The sequence below is a fragment of the Sander vitreus genome, chromosome 13 (assembly GCF_031162955.1).
Source record: "Sander vitreus isolate 19-12246 chromosome 13, sanVit1, whole genome shotgun sequence".
Lineage (NCBI taxonomy): Eukaryota > Metazoa > Chordata > Actinopteri > Perciformes > Percidae > Sander > Sander vitreus.
In genome coordinates, this window is record NC_135867.1 from 19,341,296 (window position 1) to 19,359,317 (window position 18,022).

The window sequence follows — 18,022 nt, forward strand, 5'->3', positions numbered from 1 at the left end:
ACATGAATATATTAAAGTTTTAAACTCAGAGCTTGGAGTTTACACAACAATTCACACAACATGTGGGGATACCAGCTCATATTACTACACGAACATCAAGGAACATACCTCATGTTTCTATTGGTTGATATATGTGGCCAATAAGACAGAGAGGCCTGTCTGGATTCTCTAAATGTTTTCATGGGGCATTTAAATAGCTGACAGATCTTTGTGGTGGATAACAATTGCTCCACATCCTTTTCTCAGTGTTAGTGCCCCGCAGCAAAATGCAATACTAATTGTGGATTTTTCCTTATTTTTCCTTTATTCCTCCTCTCTGCAAGTATTAAAGTTACAAAATGTTCCAGGCAAAGGAACCGCCATGCTTCTCAGCCAATCCATATGGTGAACGAGGGCGGGTGGGTGAATGCACATAGCATCTGTTATCATTCAAGCCATACAGTAAGCATATGTACAGGCAAACTCGCAGCACCCAAAGAGAGGACTGGATGTTGAATGGAAAGTGTAAGAGAGACACTTTGTCAGTAATGGGTGTCTGCATGCCTCTACGCATGTGACTTTCCATAACAGCTCCAGGACAAGGCAGCAGCAAGCTTACGTCACGCCATGCGGTTGACTGTGCAAAGCTGTCTTCTCATATCTAATGTTTCACCTGCTGCTTCATGTACGAACATGTTGTTCTATTCCCAAAACTGCACTGCTAGTTCTTTACATTGTGACATGGACACAGGCATTTTTCCCATTTACTGCTGCTTTATCTGTTTGTCTTAATACTGTGTCTGAGTATTTCAATAATGTATAGACATTACTGTCTATTGATAGAATTCATTTCATATTCCCAACACACATGAAGTTGTTCTTGTAAGTAATGCTGATGAAAAGTCTTGCTTTTGCAAATGATCTTCACCTTTGACACATGTTCCACTATTTAAAGTATTTCCAGCTAAAGTGGCCATAAGTGTTGACCGAGGACCTCATGTGGGCTGCCGGTTAGGATTTTGGCTCCACTAGCATGAGGTGGTTTTTAGGTGCATATATGGGTGTGTGCCCTTTTTTGCTTTTTTGTATTTATTATATTTACTTTTTCAATTGTTTCATTATTTAATTATTTAAATTATTACCAGCGACCTTCAGAAAAGGATGAACCTATGCTAAAAAGGCTCATGAGAACACTATGTGAATAACCTTTGAGCACAGTGAGACCAGTAAACAGCTCGCTAGTCCAGCTTCAACCAGTTCACAGTGACCTCACAGACAGCCCCTGAAAAGGAAACTGAGCATGCAGGCTATCGTCACCACTCTGTCCTCCTGCCACTTTGAATACCAAGAACTTTGAAACAGTTAATCTCCATTACACTATAAATAAAGGCCAATAAATAAACTCAGCCACTGTGTCACTGGAAAGGTTAGTGGAGCACACAAATATGGCCTGTTTTCTTCATTCACAGAACCATTTGCATGTGACCCTCGGTCTTAACTTTATTTCAACTAATTTTATAAGTAAGGGATAAAGGAAAGGATAGTGAACCAGCTTCACTGTCAATTCATTTCAATGAGTTCAATTGTTGCTTTTAATCTTAATTAGATGTTTTTTTTAAACATTAGATAAGTACCAAATCTGATCTATTTGTATCATCTTAAAGATTTTAGGGTCTTAAATTAACCTCATCAAAAGATTTTGAAATTTGTTTTGACATACAGTATTTCACGATCACGTAGAGAGATATTTCACTGAGAAATAACTCAGCTGTTTGCTGTTTGTTCATACTTAGCTTTTACTGGTATTGTTGGTCTAAAAGCTTATATTTCAGCCTTCATTGGAGGAGACAGACAAACTATCTGCACACTGTGACCTTCGCCCTACATGCTTCATATTTGTGTTAGTGTTGACTGAATAAGATAAGTATCACAGATAAGTATCACCTGAGTCCTCCCAATGATCGCTGAAGGCATCTTTGTCCCAAAGTTTAAGGTAAAAGTGTATGTGACTGATTATGTCTATTCCCAATGTTTATCGTGTCTGATCTTGTGTTTCTCACAATCAAATTAACGAGTCTCTGCAACTGTAGACCATCAGCTGTCTCAACATACTCTTTATTTAACCACATTAACAAGTCTCTCAAATGTCTCCTATTGAATAACAGTGACACAAATTACAAGACTGAAACTGAAACGTTAGTGATCAATAAACTGCAGTTCCCAGTAATCATAACAACCATAACCATACCATAACCCTGCTGATTTTTTTTCTTACCATTATTATTCATACTACTATTATTAGATATTCCTCAAGAGGTCACTAGCAGCGAACACACTCTTCTGCACTGTACTTAGGCTATGTTTGTTCTTTTCAAAATACTGACATGTTCTTCAAAGGGTTCTCCAGTGGTTTAAAGTGCAAAACCATAAAGTTGATGGACTTGTGAGAGACTCTCACAAGTCAAGAGAGACTTTAGAAAAACTAAATTTTATATATATATAAAATAAACTACAATAAAACTACATTTCCCATGAAACAACTCAATAGTGTCTTTCATTAGACCCTCCCTGACTGGTAAACACTCACATATTTCAAACTCCACACTTCTAGTTTATAACACAGGTCTTCTGTTATACATGTGTAGTCTCCAAATGCAAGCTGAGAGATAACCCTGATGACTTCACTATTATGACATCACCAGAGTTATTATTTAAGACTTGACAATATGATAATAATAAGATTATTCAAATAGTACATTTAAAGAGCAGATGTCACAAAGTGCTTCACAACAGAACACAAAATAGTAAATAAAGACAAGAACAACAGACATAGAATGCAGGCATCAAGCTGAAAATATAAAAGACACTACAAAAAATGAACAAAAACAAGTCTAAGCTGACAACGTTCCTTCAGAGCCACAGAAGACAATGTACAAATGTTTTCACAGACTGTGTAGGACTAACCGTGATGGATAAACTGAACTTCATGTGGAAAATAGATGGAGTGTCAATTTAACTAAATTGTCTGTAAAGAGAGCACTGGTGCCACCTTGTGTTTAAAAATAGTGTCAACCAGAATATATGCATGTAACGTAATCCTAAAATGAGCTGTAGCTTTTGACAGCAACACAATTTGTGTAGTCATTTCATTACTTATGTGTAAACTCCAGCTGGATGAATGTATAACCAAAATGTATTTTGGATGTGACTTTTTAGTTCTTGAAATGTTCTCATTTCTCTGCTGAGAAAGTTTGTGGAAGTACAGTACAGAAAAGCACCTCTCCGTTTTTTGATGAAATGATGACCAATGAAAAATGATACATTTTTACTATGAACAAGCTGAACAAGCTGTCCCCAGTCTTCAAACAGTGGGCAAACAATAAAAGGTTGTTGTAAACGACTGATGTGTTGTATGTGATTTCGCAGTCAGCAGATGATGGCAGTAATGCTTTAAAAGATCCACACAAAGAAAGAAAATCAAAGAAGAAGACGCCCACCCAAACGCAGCAGCAGAAGCAGAAGAAGAAGAAGAAGAAGAAGAAGAAGAAGAAGAAGAAGAAGAAGAAGAAGAAGAAGAAGAAGAAGCAGCAGAAGAAGAAGAAGCAGCAGCAGCAGCAGCAGCAGCAGCAGCAGCAGCAGCAGCTTGTCAGAGAAACGTAGTTGAATCTATCCAATGCCAGTCTAGCGTCGTGCAGGTGTCGTAGGAAATCATATGCTGCGAAATAGAGGGAAGGTCGTATTAAACACTGTTTAATAAACAGTTCCTGACAGAGACAGACCCCGCTTTCGACAACATGGAGAAACAGTTGCATTTAAACCTGTTACCATCCAGACCTCCGATGGCAGGTGGTTTCCAGTCCGGCGGCTCCAAAATGAAAATGGGGTGAGTTCGCTAGCTAACGTTAGTATCTTAATAGAATGCTTTCAACTCTGCTGGCTGTCTAACGTTACATTTTATATTATCCGCCATCACATCAGTTGCTCTCTGTTACATTGGACTCGTATCTTAACAGATTGTTAAAGGAAAGGATAGCAGAAGTGATCGCGGTAGCTAGTTAATTAAGCTAACGTTAGCTGTTGCTACTAGAGCTTCGATCAAGCGCGATTTAGCTCATATGTTTGGAATACAACCTAAGCATTTATATATATATATAACAGATACTGCCAGAATGAACTGAGTTTAACCTTAATATATATATATATATATAAGGTTAAACTCAGTTCATTCTGGCAGTATCTGTTGATTTTAACCAAAATTACCATATAACGTTATATGTCAGTGAGCATACGAGACACATGAAAAGCAGTGTCTCTGAACATAGTAATCTGTCATAATCTTGAGTAGTCTCCAAAGATATGTTAGATGTTATTGTGAACAGGTCCAAGTCCAACTGCAGGGTTTGGGCCACATTCAGTTTTCATTAGCACAGCTTGTGTAGCTTAGTGAAGGCCAGTGCTCGTTCTGGCTTGTTATTGATTGTTCACATCACCATGTTACAATACTTGTATGAACAAGTTGTTGCTTTTGTTAGACATGTAACTATATATATTATATACATTGACAGTGATGTGTGTATATATGGGGTTTGTATCGAGCAGTATCCAAGCTGTCTTGGGTGTGTGCGATAAACTGAAATTACACCAACGCACAAACCCTAAAACATTACCCTTAAAAAAAGTCCTCAGTTTTCCAGTCTGTTAAATATCCAGCAGACGGAGCATTAGAAATACTCAGCTACATGCTTTAAGTTTGAGTTAAAGACATAATGATTTGAGGAGGAATGACACTGTGTGGTCTTGCTGAATAATATTTTATTGAATTTCACAATTTATAAAAGCCTCCCTTTTCACGGAAACGCATTCAAAGATGTGTTTTAATAATCCTGCTGCAATATGAGATTAGTTTACATTTTGCTTGTGCTTTTATTTTTTGATACAGACCTGGACGGAAGAGAGATTTCTCCCCCCTGCTCTGGAGTCAGTACTTTGAAACCATGGAAGATGTTGAGGTGGAAAATGAAAATGGCAAAGATATATCCTTGACTGCTGCTTTTGTTTGTCAGGAAAAAAAAACAAAAACAAGCACGAGTTATTGAAACTTTTTGTGTGGCAATCACCCAGAGCATTTAAATCCAACTAGGTCGTTTCAGATGTGGCCACTTCTTTGTACCAGTGTTCTATCTAACTTTACCTTAGTATAGAAGATAAGCAGTTTATTTTGATTCTATTTTGAGCAGTATCATTTACTTTTTTTAACTCTAGCACAGCTTTGGTATGCGTTTCCTTGACTACCTTGAACATTTTCAGACTTTACTGCAGTGGTGCCAATGGTCCTGTGCTGCTTCTGCTCCATGGAGGAGGCCACTCTGCACTCTCCTGGGCTGTGTTCACTGTGAGCATAATAACTATGACAGAGACTCTGTGAATCGTATGTTTAAAATACACACCAACATAATGTGGCATATTCATGAAGTTGTTCTTTTCTTTCGGCATGCTTGCTGTACACTATTTGATTCAAACGTTTTTCGTATGCGTTTTTGCAGGCCGTCATATGCAGCAGGATCCACTGCAGGGTGGTGGCTATGGACCTGCGCGCTCATGGTAAATATAAGTAGTCACAGGACACAAAATTAGTAACAAATCATATTTTATATATAGTATAGGAAATTGAGATTTTGATGGGGATTTGTCAGTTTGGTTAGGTAGTATTATCAATCCCCTTTTGAATAATGCTTTGCAAAAATATTAATAACTTAAGTCCTAAATCAGTTTTTTGCTGTTCATATTGCAGCTCAAGTGAAATTGCTGTACTAACGCTTTCCCTACATCATTTTGCAGCTCATTCTTTGCATATTCATGTGCTCCGGTGGAACTAATAGTGTACGTAATTTGCTTCTCTGTTATCACCTGCAGGCGACACCAAAGTGAAAAATCCTGATGATCTCTCTGCGGACACAATGGCCAAGTAAGTTGCTGTGTGTGCAGTTAACACAGATTGTATTGATTTTTTTTTTTGTTGAGAAAACTATGGGAAGCCAGAGGGGGCAGCAATGATCCTGCAGGCTTGGAGGACAGTCAAAAGCTAAAGGAGTTGAGTCACAGTCAGATTTGTTCTCTATAGCTTCCCAGCTAAAGAGAATGTTTGTTGCATCTTTACCAGAGGCCTGTACTACGAAGCAAGATTTGGCGTTAACGAGCTAACTTCAGGTTCAACCCAGGGTTTTCTGTACTACGAAGGTGGATCACTTGTGATCGGGTTCAGTCGCCGTGGTAACTTATGCTGAATGCCTAACCTGGTCGGGAGTAGGTTAAGTTGGAGATCAACTGATGTAAAAGCACCGCCTACTGACCAATCAATACCCGATTGATAACGGCGTCACCGTTCTTAGAAGATCAGGCGGAGCTCGGTGCGCAGAGAGAGAGAGAGAGAGCACATAAAAGTTAAAACATTTAGAGACCGACAACCCCGTTAGCATTCCCTGATGTGTATATTTAAGAAATATATAGATTGTAATGGCGCACATCAGTTTGAATTTTGTTTTTATATATTTTATTTGCTCTCACGATGGCTTCCCACTGCCAGGGTTGCAACTGAAATAATAGGCTAAAGCAACGACAGTTTATGGAAAGTGCACAAGTGTAATTATGGTCAGATCTTGGTCCTGACTGATGGGGAAGTGATATTAATAAGCGTTGTGATTTACGCATCTACAGCGTCGGCTATTTTTTTGCCAGCTTTCCTTCCTGTTTTAGGAAGCAGCGACTGTATTGCGTTTTGCCTGCAAAACCGTGTCTGTATTATTCATATTTATGTAGAATTATAATTTCCTCTTCTTATGTAAAATATGCTGCTCTGGTAGATGTTTGCGATTGGTCGTGCTGTGCAAACACCGCCTCTTTTATCTGAACGCGCGCGCCGCTGGATTGGGAAACCCTGGGTTGACTGAACTAGTTGATAACCAGCGTCGTGATACAGCTTATGCGGGACCGCGGGTGTTAGGTTAGGTGAAGCCGGGTAACTGAAAGAAATCCAGGACATGTTGATCTCGCTTCGTAGTACAGGCCTCAGGTCTTGCTTTCACATTTCAATCCAGGAAGGGGGGGGGAGTGATTTGTGAGTTTAGTGGGTTCTAGTTAGTTGTTTACATTTGGATTAATGACTGTGCTTTAAAATAAAAAAAAAAGATAATTGCAGTACATACACTCTGTCTTCAGGTTTCTTACTATATACTTAGAAACACTGACATGTGATAGAAATGTAACGAGGTTTACAGGTTTTCTTTGCATTTCCTTTAAAAGGGATATTGGCAAAGTGGTGGAGGGGCTCTATGGAGAGAACCCGCCTCCGATCATGATTATTGGACACAGCATGGGTGGGGCTGTTGCAGTTCACACAGCCGCTGCCAATCATATACCATCCCTGCTTGGCCTCTGTGTCATTGACGTTGTAGAAGGTAAGTGCTTGCTCGGACAGAGCATCATAGATCGATATTTTTCAATTTATGACGCAAAGTTGACCAAATAGAAGGTTGATTTTACTACTACTTTAAATTAGCAGTTAAGTTGCATAAATGTTCATAATTAAATCAAATTACCTTTAGTATAGTATTACTGGGTGTAGTAATGGCAAATAATGTTGTTAATTGCATTCAGGTACAGCAATGGATGCTTTGAACAGTATGCAGAATTTCCTCAGAAGTCGGCCAAAGACATTTAAGTCTCTGGAGAATGCCATTGAGTGGAGGTAAACATACAACAGTTATAGCTACATCTTGGAAATATGATTGGACCAAATTATACTCTTCTGCAATTTGGTTATTGCTCCCAAACAGTCATAAACATTATTTACTAAAAACCAATAGGAGCCTTGTTGAAAACATTTGCCATGTTTTGGACAACATTCAGCTTGGAAAGGACAGCTTTTGATTGTCCAGTTTTAATGGCCTCCATTCTTAGAGTTTGAATTTTCAAGTTTGCATGGCATCTAACTGGTATCATTTTTGTACACAACTTTTCTTTTCCTTTGCCTACAGTGTGAAGAGCGGCCAGATCCGAAACATTGAGTCAGCACGAGTGTCAATGGGAGGCCAGGTGAAAAAGTATGTCTGTTCTGTTTCTCATCTCGGTCCTGCATAGTTTTGCAAGTTTTATGTGAACTGTGTGTTTATTCCGTCTGTTCTGACTTTCACAGATGTGAAGAATCCAGCAGCAGTCCAGGCGTGTCTAATAGCATTGAAGGTGTATTAGAAGAGGAAGAAGAGGAAGAAGTGGAGGAAGAATCCAATAAGAAAAGGATGAAGGAGGATGACCAGGAGGTTTCTATTCTACACGTCTCTATTTGTGTCCGTGTGTGTGTCCGTGTGTGTGTCCGTGTGTGTGTCCGTGTGTGTGTCCGTGTGTGTGTCCGTGTGTGTGTCCGTGTGTGTGTCCGTGTGTGTGTCCGTGTGTGTGTCCGTGTGTGTGTCCGTGTGTGTGTCCTTGTGTGTGTCCTTGTGTGTGTCCGTGTGCGTGTCCATGTCCTAAAAACAGGGTTTTCTTCCAAACAGATCAAAAAGGAAAGCATCTTTACCTGGCGAGTGGACCTCTCAAAGACAGAAAAATACTGGGAGGGCTGGTTCAGAGGCTTGTCTGTCCTCTTTCTCACTTGCCCTGTGCCAAAACTGCTACTGCTAGCCGGTAAGATCTCTCACAGTGATGGCACATCATTATTTGGTACTCCAAATACATAAAAAAGTGTCTCAGTAGGCAGTTATGATAGAATTTCGGGGCAGGCCCTGCTAGTTTAGATGAATTCAAATTTTGCCATTGACTGCACAATTTCACCCCTGACTTCATCCATTGTACAGGCGTGGACAGGCTTGACAAAGACCTTACTATTGGGCAGATGCAAGGTAAGGAGCAAAAATGGAGATTTTATGCATGGTTTCCGTTTTCTCCACCCACATTTGATTGTTGTCCTAGAGAGTAAAATACACAGACCTCAAAATATCCATAATCTCACTGTTTGTACACAGGGAAGTTTCAGATGCAGGTCCTCCCTCAGTGCGGTCATGCTGTCCATGAGGACGCGCCTGAAAAAGTAAGGGGTGTTTGCCTAAACATGTCCTATGTTTTCCGAATTACTGTATGACGCTTGTTGATTTGCCAAACCTAATGCACACTTTGTGATATTGCTGTCTGTGGTGTCACTTCTCAATTCAGTTTCAGTTCAGCTGTCTCTGTTTGATCCAGATTCTGTTTGTTCTCTGTAATCTGTTGCTAGGTAGCAGATGCTCTTGCAACATTTATGGTCCGGCATAAATTCACTGAGTTTAAGGAAGGATACCTGTGGTAAGCAAACTACTACCAAAGAATGTATACACCATATCGATTGTATGCCACACAAGTTAATAATTTACCATTTTTGTCTGTTGAAATGTTGATCAAAAACAATGAAAATTACATGAAATGGTTTAACAGTCTTGTTTAAGTTGAACCATTACAGAACATAGGGCCGCAATGTTGAAGCATTTGCATTACATTAAATTAAAAAGAATCTTTAAAATAATTCACTTTGTCTGATTTTTGTGTAATAATTTTCTTTCCACAGCTAAGTTCCTGTTTCTGTCTAAATAAAGCCAGCAGCCATAGAAGAAAAGATTCATCCACATCCTCGTACAACTTAACAGCAAATGTAGGAACTTATGACAGGCAGCATTATTATTATTATTATTATTATTATTATTATGTTGTTTTTGTTATGTAGATACTTTGCCTTTCAGCTTTGCCTTATTTTTATTTTAATATACTGGGATTTGATTGTACTGTTCCTTTACGATATATATTTTTTAAGTAATAGTCTCCTTGTTTAATGCTTTATTTTGAGTGATTGTATCATTGTTAATGTGTTTGTAAAGTTTGAATTCAAACAATGATTAAAGATGGATGCAGCAAATATGTCACCCATGCTTGTATATTTGGTATGTGCATTAAAAGTTTGTTTAACATGCATGTAGCAAGATAAATGTATAGTGAAATGAAATACGAGTATTAATAGTTTTCTATCACCTCCTTACAGTCTTGGGTTGAAATTCACATTTGCATCCCCCAAATACTACAACACGCACTATAACTTCTAAAACAACACTGGACATTAGAATCATTTGAATGTGTTTAGACATCAGGGCTTTTGTTTCCAAGGCGAAGATGAAGGTTTCAGTGATTTGCTGAAGTTCTACTTGTCACTTTTTATTGGAAGAAAATGACCATAGCTGACACCAGAGTGGTTTAGGCAAACAGGGCAGATCTACTGGGCCCTTAGTTGTTTCTGCAGCCCTACTTTATGGTGTAGGTGTTTGTTTTACATACAATTCTGATGACCAATCCACATTTGAATTCCTCTTCATTGAACAATGTATGCCTGACTGGACAGTGCTTGCTTTTTGTTCTGCACCAATGATGCAGGCCTCGAGGTCGAAAACATTTAGCCAGATTAAGGAAAAGCTCTCACGCTACAAAATAACTGGTGTTGTGAATGTAAACTTGTAGTGTTTATTAAAATTGTATTATTAAACGAAGAACAAATGGTAGTCAAACGGGGAGACCATTTCTTTTATGATTATTACCTCCGCCTATAGGTTATGTTTTCGGTTTGTTTGTCTATCGGCATGATTACGGAAAGAATGGATGAATGGCCTGATTTTCATGAAACTTGTTAACTAAGCCCTGGATGCCGTGCCCTTATAATAGGGGAGATAGCGGAAAGGGAGGCGAATGCCAGCCAAAATAGCCTGCCAATGGCAGACTTATACCCACAGTCCACGTCTGGTGAGTCAGACTAATCCTGAATTGAAATACTGTCTCGACAACATGGATTGAATGCAATTTCACGCAAACGTTCATGGTCCCTAAAGGATGTAAACTGACTTCATCTAGCCACTAACAGGTCAAAATGTCCACTCATTTAACACTTAAAGGAGGCATATGCTCATTTTCAGGTTCATACTTGTATTTTGGGTTTCTACTAGAACATGCTTTAATGGTCAAAAAACATTATTTTTTCTCAAACTGTCTGTCTACCTGTATTCCCGCTCTGTCTGAAATGCTCTGTTTTAGCGCCTGTCTCTTTAAGCCCACCTCCAAAAGCCCAGTCTGCATGACTAGATGCCAACGCTGTTGTGTTACACTTCATGCCTCTTTTGCTCCCAGAATGCCGACATGATATGGGAAATTGCACACTGGGTCAGCGTTATGCCATCTTTGCTTGGTTGGTCCTGTGTGAATAAACAAAGCCGGCATAACAGCTGACCTTTATTGCAGCGCTATAGCGGAATCTCTGTGTGAAAGGGGAGCCAATTCTGAATGGCTTGTAGAATCCCATGTTTTCTGATGTAGGCAGGCCTCAAAAACTGACTGGGTTGTCTTATTTCAGTTTGTGGGTTGGTAGGCACTGCAGATACCCCCAATGTATGTGCACAAGCACTGAAAAAGTCCGTTTTGAACAATAGTCTCCTTTAAGTTTATAACAGCATACCTTCAAGACTAAAGACCAAACTCCTGTCAGCCTCAGCTAGCTGGACTATGAGTTTAAGGCTAATATAGCATGCTAAATGTTGAAAATGCAGTCAGTGTTCTCTTTATTTCAGTGTCATGCTGTGAATAAGGAAAGGGGTCACAATGGCCAATTAGAAATCCAGCCATTGGATTTCTATGGATTTTGGCAAACTGTGCACTTAAGTTTGACAATATGAAGTAACAAAGTAGATACAATATATTTTATGCTACAGTATATAAGGAAAAAGTACATATTATTGCTCTAGTAGCACACACCTTCTTAAACTCTCCTTTAAGAAACCATAACCAATGCAGAGCCTTGGCTGGTTGTGATGGTGATGATGTCAAGACAAAATATGAAAAGGATGTGAGGTCCTCAGATTTGTCCACTAAAGTTGTATTGTCAAATTAAATGACTAAACAAGTAACATGTAGGTAATGTGATATATAGATTATATATATTTCTGAAATATTTTTATTTATTCTGCCTGTCTAGTATTTTTACCTTCTAAAAAATTGTAGCTTTGTTTCAGGCCAACATGCCTATTGAAGATATTATTTGACAGAATCATTCTGAACAGGCATCAAGATTGGGGACTGTTTATAATGTTGATCAAGGATCAGTTGGATGTGTTTGTGTGCCGTGGCTTTAGAGATGCTGCATGGAGCTGTGGTCATGAATGACACAGCAGTAACCCAAGTGATGCTGTTTCAGACACCTGTCAACGTTCTGCTGTCTATACTGCCATGTCTTCTCTTTCTGTATGTAAACGGCGTCATGATGTTTTCCTTGTTAAGGAAGCCTCTCCTCCTGGAGTCCCCCCCGTTATGTCCTGTTTGGTCTTTTACTCCTTACTGACTCTCTGCAGCTTCTAGTGACTATGTTGCAAAATAAATCAGGTTAACAAATGTAAGATTTGTATATATTTGAGGTTGTATTTATTATGAAATGTGTCTAGTATTGGTCAGAATGATCAGCTACGTCTGTATTATTGTCACACTGTTTGCAGGCATCACTGTTAAAAATCTCACCCCTCAACCTCGCTGTGATGTGTTTAGAGCGGTATGTTGCCATTTGTTTTCCACTGAGGCATGCCGATATTGCCACCACCAGGACAACCAGCGTGGCCATTGCTTTCATGTGGACAGTGGCCTCTTTAGACTCGTTCAACCAGCATTTCCTATTTGTCAATCTGGAGAACACAGGCTTCACTGTGCCAAGGTTATCTCACAGACAAACTGTCTTCCAGCTACAAATGTATTCAACTGTAAATATGGCCTTTAGCATTGTGTATTTTGTATTAGTGAGCATGATTATTATCTACACATACAATTCTATCATAATTCTCTTCTAATGTCCGTAATGCCAGTAAGACCCATAAGACAGTGCTGTTGCATTTGCTTAATGTCTGTGTCTCACCTTCACTCTGTTTAATATGAACCCCAGCAGCACATTGAACACTAATCCTGCTATGGCCAGTCTTATTCAGTATGTGCTCTTGTTAGGTCTTAACATTTTCCCTAAGTGTTTGAGCTCACTTATATATATGGCCTTAGAAATCACACCTTCAGACATGTCTTCAAATATTATTTCACTTTTGGCTTCAAAACCACTGTTAAACCATTTCCTAAATTTTGAATTCAAATACAGTAGGCTAATTGTGTTATGCTTTTTTTGTTTGCTTGCACAATCACGTTGAGTAGAAATGCCACCTTAAATTTGCAGTAGGCAAGTTTTTTTTTGTGTGATTTACTTTAGTAGGATATATGTCAAAGTGTATGATAAATTGTTTCAGGTCAAAATTATAAAAAGTAGTTTAAATCATTATTTTTTGTCTGTTTCTCTTTATGCCTTTATGACAATTTTAAGTACATTTAGACACTACAATATAGAGCCACTTTTTCTCAAAAAGTAAAGTCTGAGGATTACTGTCTAAGACCATTTCTAAACCATATGTATTTTTGTGGTGAAGGATGGACTGGAAATCTACTGATTACAAAGACACAAAGTGCAGCAGCTTTTCAATTACTTCTTTTCTTATTGCATACAAATCAATTTCACCCTCAGTACTCCTTTTTTGGTGATGTTTGTGTTTATTAAAGCCATCAACCACATGTGTAGACAGATATTTGATATTCCACTGTAGGAAATGATGACACATTGTTGTGTTAAATATCTAGACTATTTCACAAAATAAAAATCATAATTCCCCTCCATGTCTTACATTATATACTAACGTATAAATATATTTGTTTTTAATAAATCACTCTTCAATGATGCAAATCATGTATGATTTCCTAGAATTGACAGTTTCAAGCCACAGTATCTTTTATTTCTCTTTCATACACAATTAGCTATATATAAGTTATATAACCCTAACATAAAATGAATGATCCATGTCCAGTATGATTGTATTGTTTTGTAAATGTGTTTCTCAAAACGTCCTTTAAAGTTGTGTCATTATCATCCTACAGTGAATAGTTTGTAATAAAAAGCACAGACATATTTTCTTGGTTAAGGTTTATTAACGTTTCATTCACATTATTTGTTGCTCAGTTGACGGGGAACAATGTTTTTCCAACACTGTCATCCCAGTTTTAACATGCACACACCCCTGTTTGTCATTTAATCGCGCATTCATCATCTAAAGAATTCTATGAAGAACACTTCAAAGTATGCTGTTGTCAGTTGTCATTAATAAATAATAGTAATAGTAAATAATTATATTATTAACTTTCTGCTCTTTTTTTTTAAATAATTAAAAACATTTTTTGCAACAACAACACAATATGGCACAAGTTGACCAAAACAGATTTACACACATATGAATATATCATATTTTAAATTCCATATTTAGTATGTTTCATTGATTGATGAAAAGACCATACCAAATGATTTTCCCATGTCAATTTTCTATGAACATTTCTGGAACATCCCATCAATGTAGATTAGTCTACATGTTTTAATGTTTTAATGTTTAATAACAAATATGAATGGAATATACACATTACTATAGCTTTTGATAAAAATAGCTACGATATTTTATCTTGTAAAAAACATAGACACCAAATATCATTAAATCTGACAGGACAAGTCAACATTTTTAAAGTAGGCCTAGTTGTGATGTCAACAGCCTCAAATATGGAAACATAAAATAAGTTCCATGTTTCATAATGATTGGACTGAAAGTTACAATGTGACACTGACACAAGAGTGATTTTATAAGTTGAAAAGAAACATTTTAAAAGCATGATGTTAAGTCTGAATGTGCATGAAAAGAGTTCATTCTGTCAGCCAGCAGATGTCACCTTTGGTTTGTAAATAGTTCAACAGTGCACACTGTGGCTGTAACTGCAGCCTTTAATTTGAGTCTTTAATATGTAAGCAAATGGCACCTGAGGAAACTTGTACGAGGCTGTGAAAAATAGGAGTTTTCATTAACTTGTGATGTTTTTGATGAAATTCCTGTCCCCTCCTCTTTCTCACAGTCGGGATGGATGCTTGTCTAGGAGAAAGGATAGAGACAGAAAGCACAGAGAGACCAAGTTACGTGGATAAACAGGCAGGGAGATGCTGAACCGCAGAATTAAAGAAGCGTCTGAGCGGGAGGTGGACTAATTTAACCGATCTTTACTCCGCCACAATCCTGAAGCCCTCTCAATACCTCTCTGGCCTTCATGAAAGAGCACTTGAAGGGTTGAAAAACATTCCAGAGAGAGAAAGTACCTGGTGACAGAGAGCAGCTTTAGTTTAGAGCGAGAGCAGAAGGAAAAGGTTGATCACAATATCCTTCACATCCTCAACCAAGAAAATGGATTGCATGGTTTTGGTTTATTAATAATGGCTAGTTTGTGTCACTCTTTCCACTGTGTTGTGGTGTTTCCATAGTCTACTGTGCATCCAGAAAAGACAATTATTTCTGAGTCAAATAAATGAACAAAGGAAGGTACAGAAAGCGTATCTCTGTCTTTGCTAATTAACTGAGATGTGATTTGAAAGAAAAGTCCAAAGAATGTTGCAGACAAAACTGTTTAAGCAATGTCTATTGTGTACTTTTGGGCTACATGTAAGTAAAAAAACAACTCTTATATTAGAAAATCTGAAAGTAATGACAAAACCAACATTTAAAAAAAAAGTAGGGATCATATACCAAGAATCCATAAACAATATAATGCAAACCAGTGCAGTAGCCTAAACGAAATACTAAAAAAACTTATTGATTGTGTCTAGAATGTTGCATTTTCTTGAGATTGTCTGTCAGAGAGGAAATGAGTGAAGTCATTTGTAATTTTACTGTTCTGTTGCTCATGGTATACATACAGGGGATTGACTTGTAGTCTACACATTACAATACAATGCATCCTTGTACAATAACACCATAACCTAAAAAACCTCACTGTACCTCCACAAATGCATTATTTATTACAGCCTGTAATTATCAGAAACACATGTGCAATTTACAGGGCTTTTTTAACTGATTGCACGTGTGTTTCTGTTAAATTGCCTACTACCCCTAAATGTATCATCTTGAAACAGTAATGGTTACAAAAAATGTGACTGTGTTTGTTGATTTGGTAATGTCCAGCTATTTCATGAGTCAATTGAGAGACATGATAGTTCAATTTAAGCTGCTGATGAAAGAAAAAGGAAATATGAAACAAAGAGCAAAAGAAAGTGAAACAATAGTGGGGCTCATCATCAGCTAAATATTGTTTAATGGAAAAGTCTACTGCTCCATGAGGAGGGGGTTGTGGAAAAGTCAGTGGGAAACTTTAGGATGTAACTTTAATATGGCTGTGATTTTAGAAGAATCCCCTAAATTGAATTTTATTCTGCACTTCATTCTCCCAAATTCTTTTAAATTCTTATAAATTATTTGCAACAGCAACATATAGCTTTCATGTTGATGCACCTAAGACCAATGGGAATATTCAATGCACTTATTTGACCCACTTTGAGATAGATAATAAAGCATGCACGCATGCACGCACACGCATGCACGCACACGCGCGCACACACACACACACACACACACACACACACACACACACACACAGATGTTTGCACTATAGAGTTGCAGATGAATGGGATAGTGGGAGAGTAATTGTATCCCTTGTGGCTCTCCAGAAGACTGCACTGAGACTCAAATTAAAGCACTAATCCCCCCTCGCCCAACCCCCATCCCACTCACACATTACTTTGCAAAGACTGACTATGAACAGCAACTACACATGTCTGCATGTGACAGACCCACGCAGCATGGGTGACCAGCAAGATCAACTGTTAAAATTGTCATCAACCTTTACGTATCACCTCAGAAATAGAGTTGGGAAAATTAGACCATATAGGCCTAATCATTTTTTTTTAAGTTTACAAGCATCACAGGAAAACACTACACCATCTATGAGATAATTCAGTGATAGCATAGGACATTCAAAATATCTACCATAAACTCCTGAATACAGACACATTATTATACCCCTTAGGGATATAAATGTTGTGGACAAACACAGGAAGTAATAACATTAATGATGGCTCAGTTCAAAGTGTTTTTTGCTATAGCATCACCTTTGGACAAATACTGTAAACATTCAAAAGATTGCTCAGAGTTGATGAGGGTATATTTGATGTAATATGGCTTCAAGTGTGTGGCGTGCTCAAGCAAAAATGATAGCAACTTGATATCAATATCAATCAAATGATAGCAAAACCATTGTCTTAAAGTAAAATGGTATGGAACACCCTAAAATAACTTTGTAACTTTTTTACAGGGTCCGTCAAATATGTTAAGTACCACATTTTGAGAACATTGGATTAAAGTTGTAGAAGTGGTGAAAGAATTTTTTTTGCCAAAAATTCTAAATGTGTAGGCGAAAACGGGCGTGGCCTACTGTATAATGCAGTATGTGGATGGTTTATGCAGTCTAGGTTGGACCACCTTTATTTGGGCCAAGCAGTCAATAAGGAAAATGTGTTTCTACTCTTCAAAGTTCAAGAGTTGTAGGAGAAAAGTATGGATTTTAATGTTTAAATTCACATGGTGGCCTAATTTGCACCAACAACGGAAACAATTGTTCTTAATTAATTGGCCTAACTTTCCACCTAATTTAATTGGAAACCAGTAGGCCTACATGATTTCAAAACTTCCTGCTGACTGAGAGACAGAAAAACAGGTCGAATATGTATCCTTAATGGCAGCGGTAAAACCATGTAGGCTTAGATGTATTTTCCCTGAGGAACGTTCAAAGACAGCCGTGAATAAAGTGATTTGATCAATCAATTGTATGTCGAGTTATCAACAGAGATGACGTAATGTGTATACTAATGGATCATTCCTCCAGGGGGATGTTGCTGTAAGATCTCGACAAAATGACCGTTAACTTCCATTGTCAGGTGAGCTCCCGGTCTCCCCGCTCCGTGCTGTGTAGATGGTACAGTCCACATGCAGTTCGGAGTTGTTGCTGAGGAGGTTCCACTGTTCAGCACATACCGTTAAATTGGCATGCAGCC

At 38.0% G+C, this 18,022-nt stretch overlaps 1 protein-coding gene across 1 annotated transcript; it reads left to right on the forward strand.

The window, feature by feature from the left end:
* The first annotated feature begins 3,516 nt into the window (after nucleotides 1-3,516).
* Nucleotides 3,517-9,920, forward strand: ppme1 (protein phosphatase methylesterase 1). The gene is made up of 14 exons (XM_078266318.1): nucleotides 3,517-3,862; nucleotides 4,919-5,012; nucleotides 5,279-5,371; nucleotides 5,523-5,580; nucleotides 5,893-5,944; nucleotides 7,279-7,433; nucleotides 7,633-7,723; nucleotides 8,013-8,078; nucleotides 8,171-8,294; nucleotides 8,526-8,655; nucleotides 8,826-8,870; nucleotides 8,994-9,058; nucleotides 9,242-9,309; nucleotides 9,569-9,920. The coding sequence occupies exons 1-14, from the start codon at nucleotides 3,774-3,776 to the stop codon at nucleotides 9,570-9,572; spliced, it is 1,134 nt and encodes a 377-aa protein (XP_078122444.1). The 5' UTR covers nucleotides 3,517-3,773; the 3' UTR covers nucleotides 9,573-9,920.
* Nucleotides 9,921-18,022: the final 8,102 nt, after the last annotated feature.